The sequence below is a fragment of the Sceloporus occidentalis genome, unplaced genomic scaffold (assembly GCF_023333645.1).
Source record: "Sceloporus occidentalis isolate IW3139 unplaced genomic scaffold, rSceOcc1.0.p SCAF_13, whole genome shotgun sequence".
NCBI lineage: Eukaryota > Metazoa > Chordata > Lepidosauria > Squamata > Phrynosomatidae > Sceloporus > Sceloporus occidentalis.
The window spans coordinates 17068937-17080225 of NW_028316993.1; the positions used below are offsets into that span (position 1 = coordinate 17068937).

General features: G+C 43.5%; 1 protein-coding gene across 1 annotated transcript; it reads right to left on the minus strand.

Moving 5' to 3' along the window:
- Nucleotides 1-1809: 1809 nt before the first annotated feature.
- On the minus strand, nucleotides 1810-7451 carry HMGN2 (high mobility group nucleosomal binding domain 2). The gene is made up of 6 exons (XM_089478247.1): nucleotides 7152-7451; nucleotides 3995-4039; nucleotides 3507-3536; nucleotides 3265-3315; nucleotides 3008-3103; nucleotides 1810-2716 (listed from the first exon to the last, which is right to left on the minus strand). Exons 1-6 carry the CDS (start codon nucleotides 7164-7166, stop codon nucleotides 2681-2683), a joined length of 273 nt encoding a protein of 90 aa, XP_089334373.1. The 5' UTR covers nucleotides 7167-7451; the 3' UTR covers nucleotides 1810-2680.
- Nucleotides 7452-11289: the final 3838 nt, after the last annotated feature.

Consider the following 11289-nt stretch of genomic DNA (forward strand, 5'->3'; position numbering starts at 1 on the left):
AGAACAGGACCAGGAGCAATGGATGCAAGCTGCAGGAAAAGAGATTCCTCCTCAACATTAGGAAGAACTTCCTGACAGTAAGGGCTGTTTGACAGTGGAACACACTCCCTCGGAGTGTAGTGGAGTCTCCCTCCTTGGAGGTCTTTAAGCAGAGGCTAGATTGCCATCTGCTGGGGATGCTTTGATTGGATTTCCTGCATGGCAGAATGGGGTTGGACTGGATGGCCCTTGTGGTCTCTTCCAACTCTATGATTCTATGTACTACATTTGGCTGGCTGTCTGTCTATCTATCCAGGCAGGCTCATTCTTTTCTATTTCATCTTGGTATTAGTCTGTTTTTGTATACTGTCCTGCTATGAGCAAATGTGAAGGAAGGTTTTTTAATAAATATACATGGAAAGTACATATAAATGATGGCCAAGGAGTTTTAGTTAGAAGAAAGTAACTGACGGTCTGGAAAGGTAGAGTGAAATAGTGATTTGAGTGTTGGGACTTAGGACACTGTGGGACCTTGGATAAGTAATATTCCCTTAGCCTCAGGGGAAGGCAATGACAAACTCCCTGAATTAATCTTGCAAAGAAACCCCAAGAGGATCACAGTAAGTCAGAAATGACTTGATGGACTGAGGAATCCAAAACTTTAGGGTTCAAAAGAGATTTCAACCCACTGTTGATTAACAGCATTAAGTACATGTCTGTATAAGCAGAGTTTATATTTAACTGCCGTATTTATGTTTGTGCCAGTTACTCTTCCCTTGGTAGATAGGGCGGCATTATAGATACGTACTTCCCTGTACATGCTGATGAGCAAGTATCTGAATCAAGCCTCAGGATAAAACTCCATAGATAGAAATGTACATCCACCTCCGTTATGTGTGTCCTGAGATCAGAGTTGGGAAAAGGACAAGAGGAGCAGCTTACCAAGGAAAAGCAAAAAAAAGGCTGCAGGCTGTGCGTTGTGTAAATGATATCATAAACAGACTCTGATCAATGGAGCAGAGCAGGGAGGGCTAAACATTTTATTTTCAAAACATGCAACATAATTTTGTCATCAGAAAGTCCAACTACACAACTTTACACATATCATGAAGAGGATCCATTTGACGGGTGCTATTTGTTATAAAACACAAAATATCAAGCCATAGGAATCTTTGAATATTCAGTATATAAAAAGTTACAATTTTTTATGTTACTGGTTCATAAAATACTTCTATCGTTCCAACTGACTAGAATAGTAAATATGTTCAGATCAAACCCAAAGAATGACCCCATTTCTAATCGTGAAATACAACCCTTGGCTTTTAATCCAACCATGCAGGGCATATTCAAGTGTAGGTGTTCACCCATTGCTTGTCCACACACTTGTATGCCATTCTTCCACTGCAGCAGCCACTAAAGAACCATTTGTGTTACTACTTGCAAAACAAAAGGAAGATGACTTAATACCTTAGAGACTGGAGAGATGTCTGGAACCTCAGAAAAAACGACGGCACAATCAAACTTCTCTGGACAGGTGGGAAAAAACGTGGCTGACTACTCAGAGGATGTCAGGGAAACCCCTCTGTGGCATGTTATAGCTTTTCATGGCTGAGTATTCAACTGTGCAATTCCTGCACATATATTGTTAACTGGAAAATGCCCAGAGTTGAGTGTCATTTATATTGTGGGAGCTAAGAAAGTACTAACCCAAAATGTGCTTATGAGGGTACTCTACTATAGTGTCTGAAATACATTTGGAAGCCTAAGTACAAGTGTACAACTGAAAGAAAAGGGCACTAAGAATCAAACATAACACCACTTAAAAAACAGTCCAAGCCAAACAATATCCAGCTTTATTAAAGGTACTTTTCATAAAACGATCAATCAATGGTATTCAGGCAGGACATGGGCTACAATCTGCAATGTTTTACAACAATTTCCAACTCCCCTTCTTCTTGGACTACCAAAATGTAAAGTTACTATATAAAACCCAATGAAGAAGAATCTTGACTTCATACTTGGAACAGGGAAAGTTTAGAGTGAGGGTGGACACTTTCACATTTAGTATGTTGTTTAACAACTTTTCACAAGCCTACCCTGACTTTTAGAGAAGAACAAAACTGCAGAATTCTTAATCTGAAGATTCACTCTATAAAAAAGAAACGTGGCTCATCTGTGAGCCATCCTCCTTCCCTCCGTATTTGACACCAGAGGTCTGAATTGCCTGACACTATAAGAATGGCTTGATTTAAGAGAGCAAGAAAGGACCCCTATGCCATTCTCAGAGGAGTGATAAATACAATGTAAATGACCATATGAAAAGGATGAACATGGTGAGCAGAATTTTAAAATTTACCTCCTCCTCAAGACACAGGCATCCGGGAAATTTAAATGTTTAACCATTTAAGAAATCAATACAAACAAACAATTATCAGGGAATCTTTTCTGTTCTCATGTCCATGAATATCCCCTCTTGCAAAAATGAAGGGACTTTAAAAGTTCAGGTTCTAAGTAACAGAGTCAACGACATTTGTCCCCTCTCCTCCCCCTAAAACACAACAATGAAGCTTTCTGTGTGCTAACAACATAGCTTTAAAAAAAAGGTAAAACAAAATTCTGCATTGTTATAAAACTTGATAAAAAATAGTATTTCAAACTGTACAGTCACCAGAAGTACACAGTTATCAAAAATTCACACAATTCACTTGGCATCCCCAGCACCTTCAGCTTTCTGTGCCTGAAAGACAAAGAGTAGTCCTATCAGAGTGCTTTGAGGTTGAGATATGATCTGATCACCCACATGGCAATGTTTGCATGAACCCAGCAGTGGCACCAAGGAAAGCATTTCTCAATCAGTTTAACTGTCATCTCATGTATCGGAACAATGCTATTCTTACCACTAAGTTCAGTTTTGTTCACAACAGCAAAAAGAGCTTACAGGAAAAATATATTAACATTAGCCGAAATTCAACCCATTGTATAAGCATCCCTTGCTTACCAAAATAACGATCTTATATTGCTATTATACCTGGTCTGTTTTGGCATCTCCATTTTCTGCAGGGTTATTTCCATCCTTGCTTGCATCGGCTTTCCCCTTCTTTCCCTTGGGTACCTTCTCACCCTTCTGCCAATCAAGTGAAATACATTAGCAGCTGTTAGTTCGTAAACCAACATGGCTGTTGATATAAACCCCTCCCAAGCATTTAAAAAACAATTGTTTGTGAGTATCCCACGCTGCAGAAGAAGGAAAAAATATTCAAACTGAAGCTACAATTTTAAGTTCACCTTTGGAGCTGCCTTTTTAGGTTTGGGTTCCGGCTTTGGAGGAGCAGGTTTCTAGAAACGAAAACACAAGAAGTGAGTAGATTTAAAATCAGACATTTGATTACTTTGGTGTGCTCTGTGATGCACAGGAGTAAAGCTAAGTCCTGTTCAGTTTGTCCAAACTAATACTATGATTAGCACTTATTTAGAAATCATTACTATAACTATCCCGCCAAGGACATTCTAGCATACAAAATACTTACAGCAGATAATCTTGCTGATCTCCGCTGTGGCTGTTTTGAGAAAAAGAAGGGATGAAAATGTATGACAACCATTAGAATCTGTGCCTCTCTTTTGTATAGTACAGTAGAAAAGAATCACAAAGAAGCATCTCACACTCCCTTTGGGCCCTCATGGACTGAAAAGAAAAGGTGAAAATTACCTCTAGGTTTTAAAAGCAGGTATTTCTGATGTTGCAGAAATACAAGAAGGCTCTGTGACCTATTTAAAAGGTGACTTGCCTCTTCCAAAAAGGATACTCATATAGTCTTTTTGGCCAGGAAAAGGGTGATCCAGTGGGATCAGGGGCCACAAACCAACTGTTGCAAACCACATGCAGCCCCAGAAGTGCCCTTTGCCCCCCTGGACTTTGGATTTCGGCACACAAGTGACCCACGGCATGAATGCAGATATCACCAAGGTTTGGGTGCAACCCATTGTTTTCTCAAATGGAAACAATTAACGCTCTTACCTCATCCTTTGCTTTGGCCTTGTCACCCTTGGTTTCTCCTTCAGCCTACAAGGAATTTTAGAAAGGCAAAGGCTGAATAAACCCACAACAGCATCACACTTTCATTTTGAGATTTTATCTACAAGACAAATTTTAAGTCAGTGGTCCCCAGTCTTTGGTCCTCCAGACGTGGTGGACTTCAGATCCTATCATTTCTTACTGCTGGCCAAGTCGGCCGGGGCTTCTGGGATTTGAAGTCCAAATCAAATGGAGGACCAAAAGCTGTGAACCACCAATTTAAATACTTAAAACACTCGATGCACTGCCAAGTCTCACCATCTTTCCCAACGTACAATAAGATGCAAGCTACTGGTATTTGACATTCCTGTGCTTGGTAAGTCAAGAGACCGCTTGTGAAAAAACACAGACAGAACCTTTTTCTGTCTGCGTAGAAGAGGGGCATCGGTTCAAAATGGCCATTCCTGCAAAATGAAGTGACTTGTGGTGTTCTCTACAGAGTTATTAGAGGAATCAAGCTTGTCACACACTCATTTTGAAGGGCTGTACCTTATCCAGGAACAAAGCTGCACTGAACTCTATTCTCATCCTTGTGACAATTATTATTTCAGCTAAGTCCGTGAAATGAAAATTAAATATAATATCCTTTTTCTTTAACAAATGCATACATCTTTGTTATTATGGAAACGCCATGTCCCTGCAAAGAGAGATGTGCTTGTTGGACGGCCGTGCTGGTAATTGCGTTGCCAGATGCTCCTTATTTTGATGCATTATCCTTTATTCCCTAACACTGCAGCTTTAGGCTACATAATGGCTCCTTTTATTTCAAACATTGTGACCTCTATTGAGTCCATGCAGCCGACCCAAGATCTCACTTATGTCTGGAATTTTGATCCTGCAAACTGAGTTTTGTCTGCCTACTCCCCAGGGCTCTGCAAACGTAGGAAGCCACTTCTCCCTTTCCTTGTGCGTTGTTGCCTCTCTTCCATCCAAGAAAACACCCCTGGACTCTGTGCTCAGGCCACTTTCTAGGTCCAATAATCCTCATCCCTCCAAGACATAACCATCTAGCTCTGTGTTTATATATTGTTTAAAAACACGATTCATATTGAAGAAGAAACCAGGTCTTGGCAGCTCAAGCTGCTCCATAAGAAAAAGGCAGAAAGCCAATGCCTGGGCAACGGCTGTGGAGCCTGCACTTCTAGTTCAGAAACCTCACTTTGTTTGGATATCAGGGCATCCCTGTACAAGGCAGATTCTCTATATGTGGGGCTTCTAAAGCTGAAGATCTTGCCCGTTATTTACTGCATCGCCAGTTTTATGCCAGCATTAGAGAGCATTATTTAGCCCAAGGTGGGGTGACGAGAGCAAATGGCTTTTCTTGTTCTGAGGGGTGACTCAAAAGGTTGCCCTTTTGGCTGTTGAAGCAGCTAATCTGAGGAAGTGGATAGTATGGAAAGCTTTAGCCTAGTATGAAGTTGAAGGCTTTCATAGTCAGAATCCATGGTTTTTTGTGGCTATGTTCTGTAAGACTTTATTCCTGACATTTCAACAGCATCCGTGGCTGGAATGGAAGAGAACGAAGCCTAATCTCTTCCTCTGAACAGGGTTTGAGTGGCCTTTTAAAAAAAAACAACCATATATTTTACTATTGAGATGTGTTCATATGCATTATGTTTAATTATTTTTGACAAACGTATGCCATAGACAGGTTTATTTGGCCTGTTTTAACGGATTGTATGTAAAGCGCTGTGTAAATTTATACTCTAAATAAATAATAGCAATAGTAATATTTTTAATTGTACACAACTTCTGGTTTATTACTATTTTTACTGATTCCTTGTTGCTTTTTTGAGTCTGTGGAGACTTTATTCAATAAAGCATGTATAAAATACTTTGGCCTCACTTTGTTTGCAAAGACACTTTCAGAGTCTAAAACTTAATTCTTCACCCCCCTTTCTTTCTATTATTAAAAGGCCACTCCCTCCCCTCAGAAGTACATTCTTCATTCTTTTCCTGCCTCCCTTCGTTCTGTTTTTGGGTGAGGAGGGTACCCCCCTCCTCAGTCTCTCCCAAAAACAGAACGAAGGGAGGCAGGAAAAGAATGAAGAGTGTACTTTTTTTTTTTGGGGGGGGGGAGAAGAAAGGTGGCCTTTTAATAATAGAAAGAAGGGGGGGGTTGATGAATTAAAAACGACTCTGTTGAGGCTCAATGAGGAGGTAGTCTCTTTTTAAAATGGCCATTTTAGGCGGTTAAAACGCCCTTCCCGCCTTTTTTGAAGTGTGTTTGTGCGTCACTGGGGGGGGGAAGAGAGAAAGAGGGGCGACGTTGGCGCGTGAGGGGGGCAGGTCGCGCGCGCGGTCCCATTGCCCCACTGCGCACGCGCAAAGAGCGCGCGCGCGCGCCGTCACCATCTCTCCTTCCTTCCCCTCCGCAGACACACAGAGCCTCGAGACCCACGTGGTTCCTTCTAGCCGCCCAGCCTCCCCCTTAATAACGATCCTCAAAGAGCACGAGACTTCATTTCCCAGAAGCCTCAGCCGTGTTGGGCCAATAGCCTGGGATTCTGGGAGATGAAGTCCATTAAAGAGCACATAAACAAGAGGGTCCTATTCTTCGTCTTCCTCAACTGATGAACGAACGAGCGCGCGCGCACCTTTTACCCCCCCCCTTCAGCGCGTGAGAGAGGCGCCAGCCAATCAGCATTCTCGGCCCGCCCCCTGCCTCTCCTCATTGGCCGCCGAGAATGCGCGGCAGTTAACGGTCGGCAAGAGTTGACTCCGCCCCTTCGCCCGCCTTTTAAAAAGTCTTGACGACAACCGTTGAGGCGCCTCTCGCGCACGCGCTCTGCTTCCCCTTCCAAAAGCCCCCTCCTCCCGCTCTCTTTACAACCGTTAATCTCCCGAAAGAGGGAGATAATAATAAAGACTGGGAAGGGAAGCGGGAAGAGGAGGAGGAAGAGGAAGAAGGGGTTGTTTTGAGGATGGGGGGAAAGGGGAAGAAACGAGTGTAGCGAGGAGGAGAAAGAGGGGAGGGAAAATGGCGGCTGACCTGAATGGCACCCCCGCATAAACCCCTTTCTCCCGTCCGCCTCGTCTCTCTAATTATGGTTACTATGCGATGACGTTAGGCCCCCGCTCCCTCGCCTCAGCCACGTACCTTTCTCTTGGGCATGTCGGCGGTGACAGAGGAGAGACAAACGAAAAGCTTGGAAACGGGAGAAGCGCAAGGTCTCGGGAGGAAGAGGAGGAGGAAAGGAGGAGGAGGAGGGCCGAGAAGGAAGGGAGGGAGAACACGACGGAAAGGGAACAGCCGAAATGGAAAACCCAAGCAGGGGCGGGCTCCTCTCCTCGTCGGGCTCGCGACCCCACTAATTTGAATCGGGGTGTTTATAAAGTTTTATATAGAGCCGGACGCGGCCTAACCGGTTCCAGCCGGATCCCCACCGCCCCGGATGACGATTGGACGCCGCGCGTCACGTGGCCCGGAGGGACGGACAACAAGGCGGGCGCTGCTGCTGCTGCTGCCGCCAGAGGCTGGCGTTATTATTATTATTATTGAGGCCGAGGGGAGCGCAGCAACTAGTCGCCCTTCGCTCCCTCCCTCGAGCGGGGTCCGTGTGCGCCTCTTGTCCGAACACAATCGTACAACAAACACGAAAACGTCCTTATTTGTGTGTAAAAACCACTCAGCAGCCATTCTTTTATTACACAGGCGAAATAAATACAAAATGTCAACAACCGGGTCGTTTTTTCCTTGTCTCGCATAAAATAACAATAAGAAAGTATGGTCGACGAAAGGAGCCCTTTTACCTCACGGAGAGGTCAGCCTAAATTAGGCCCCGGCTCCGAGAGAAGGCCCTGACTAAAGAGGGAAAAAGGCGCGATGATGATGATGATGATGATGTCCCGTTTCTTCTGAGGGAAAGGATAATGAAAAAGGCGCGCATATTTTCCTCCCTCAGCCTCAGGGCGGGAAATAAGCGCCGGCCGTTAAAACGCCTCACGCTCAGGCGCTAGTAGTACCTCATGTTTTAACATTACTTCGTATGTTGAAATAAAATGTGAGGGAAAGCTTGGAACATGGTGGCCTCTCCTTTCGTTCAAAGGGGAAAAAACGAAGGTGCGGTCATTGCTTGTTAAAAGGACGTCGTCGTCGACGACGACGACGGTCGGCCGTAGTAGTAACCCAGAGCGCCCTCTTTCTTCCAGCCCTGACTAGGAACGAATATAGGGTCTTCCCTCACAAACACAGAAGGGCCTCCCTCAGGTGCATTTATGTTTTCCCTTTCCCCGCTGTATGAAAATGCAGTGAGGGAAAAGGAGAGGATGGTAAAAATTTAGGCCAGGTGGGGAGCTGTCCTCTTCAGCACCATTTTGACACCTTTCTCACCTCCCCACAGCAATACAGACAGACAACACAAAACCCCAACCAGGAAACATTCAGGGGTAGCCATGTTGGCCATATAGCAAAGCCAATGGAAAAAGCACCAAACAGTGACACCTCTGATGCCAGCCAAACGTCAGGGAGAAACTCTCCTAGAACATGGCCACAGGCCCCACAAAAATCTATGGATGCCGGCCATGAAAGCCATCAACTTCAGTGATACTTTTATTGGGACAATGCACAATAATACACACTGCAAGATTTCGAAGCTCCACCAGCTTCTTCATCAGGGAAGGGGTTCAAATAAGCCCCCCCAAAACAGGCTTTGGGGAGAGCTGTTGCAACACTGCGTGCTTCCGGTTTGCTTTCTAGGCAAGTTTCTTCAGAGGGGTTTCGCCATTGCCGTCCTTTGAGGCTGAAAGAGTGCAACTTGTGGCTGAGCTGGGATTCGAACCCTGACCTCCAGAGTCGTAGTCCAATGCCCAAACCACACTTCCATATTAGCTCTCATAGGGTATTGGCAAAAGGAAGCCATGCCAGGCAGCATTGATCAGTGATCAAAAATGGCTGTTGTTATGTGCATCCAAAGACAGCTAGCACAGTGTAGTGGTTTGAGTGTGTTGGACCATTACTCTGGAGACCAGGGTTCGATTCCCAGCTCAGTCATGATGAAACCCACTGGGTGACTGTTAGCCATAGGTCTCCATTTTGTCAAGATATACTTGGTGTTTTTCCGGGTTAAGATGGTTGGCCCCATAAAGATATCACTATTTTGCGGATTTGGGGTATTATTGCACTTTGCTACATGGCCGACATACCATCTTAACTCCAAGAACATCTGGACAAAATGCAGGCCTGTGATTAACATCGCTGAAAAATGTTTTCTCTTGTATGATATTTAAACATCTTTGCCTAATGAAGAAGCCAGCAGAGCTTTGAAAACTTGCAGCATGTATTTTGTGCATTCTGGCTGGCCCAATAATGGCTATCACTGTTTTTGGGGGTTTTGGATGTTATTGTACTTTGCTAGAGCCATCATGTTGTAGAGCTTTGGGTGTTGGACTATGACTCTGGAGACCATAACAAGGACCCACTGTACACACTTCAGAGACTAAAACGGCCCCTTCACATGTTGAAGCTAAAGAGATGGGGCAAAGTCTTGTGTATCTGAGTTTAATGTGGACTGGAAAATATCAGAAACAACATTTGGCACTGAATGCCAAAAGGGCCAATTTCCAAAAATGGATAGATACAAACAGCAGTTTTATTCCATTGGATGCTACAAAATTTACGTTACCTGAGAAGGAACTATAGTAGGGATGAGCAGAAGATAGATCTTTAGTAAATCTCTAGGAAATTTGCAGTAAAGAAGCAAGGTTTTGCAACTTCCTATTTTTAAAAGAATAGTAACAATAACTTTATCCAGTTTGCATGAAAGGTCTAGATGACTCTGTTCACTTCTTGTAGTGAAAACAAATCTGAGGCCTGTTACAGACTGCCAAAATAAAGCTGCTTCGGGTCTCTTTGGAGGTATGCTGTTTAAATGATGTATGCATCCTAAGAATCCAGAAGCTGCACCAAAGCTGCCCTCCAGTGCTTAGAAATGGAGTGTGGCTTTGGCGCGACCTCCGGACTCTTAGGACCCACGCATCATTTAAATAGCATACCTCCAAAGAGACCCGAAGCAGCTTTATTTTGGCAGTCTGTAACAGGCCTGTAGGTTCAGAATATACCTAATTCTTTCATTATAAAGGATCAATAGAAATCTTCTCCCATCCTAATGCAAACTGGGACCAGAACAAGTGGCAAAGGGTTAAGGCCTCTTACCCTCCCTTCTTAGTAACCTGATTATGTCTTTTCATGCTACGTCTTCAGCAAAAATGAAAGAAAATAAATGTATGTGATATATGAAAGGATGATTTGTGTTTTGATACTAAGCATACAGTATTTCTTTGCCTCTGACTATGGTTGGATGTTGGTAAAAAAACAAGACAGATGTTACTTAACATCTGCCAACACATGAAACACCAGTAACCTTAAAACTCTGCAATTACAAAACAACATAAATTGTCCTGTTGCTCTCATTTCTCAGGAACAATACTATCCCTTAACTAGTGCTTAAGGAGAACAAAGTGTCATCCAGCGTTCATCCCAGTTTTTCTCTCAGTGTGATCTATACAACATGTTTAATTGGACCAGCATGCGCTACCAACCTCTTTCGTCCCTATTAAAGTTACTGATGTTAAATAGCACATAAGAGTAAGCTCCGCTGCAAGAGATTTGTTGGGAGCATGGCTTAAAAACTTGTAGATCCCATGAGCTCTAGTTCATAGGTAGAACCACCCCAGGTCACTAACATCAATTAATTAGAGGCTTACGTCACACACACAAAGAATATTATATTCATCAGACAAAAACAAACAAGCGGTAGATCAAATTATAACCAAAATAACCGGGTGACAAAAGAAAAGTATCTGAAAACAAACTTATTTAGCATTGAGACCAAAGGCTTCCCTGCTGTAACTGAGGAAACCCTCCCATGCATTCCCATGGAGAGAGGGTGAGCATGCAAGGTAACTTTGTTCTGGTATTCTCTGTGGCTAGACAGGATCATATGAATACAACCACTTTTTCAACTATCCTGGCTCTAAGGCAGATAAGGTTCGAAAAACAACCACCACTTGGAAATCACATCAGGAAACTGACCAGCATCCAGTGCAGGGTGAACAGATGTCCTAACCACAAGGGAGGACAAGGCTCTGCAAAATGTTGGACATTCAATAAAACTGTAGGATCTTATCAAATGAAAGCTAAAAACACTAATATAAATACAAATTCATGCTTCTTAGTCATGCTCAAAACAAAGGACATTTTGAACTTCCTCCTGGACAGAAGATTCAAATGTAGGCAT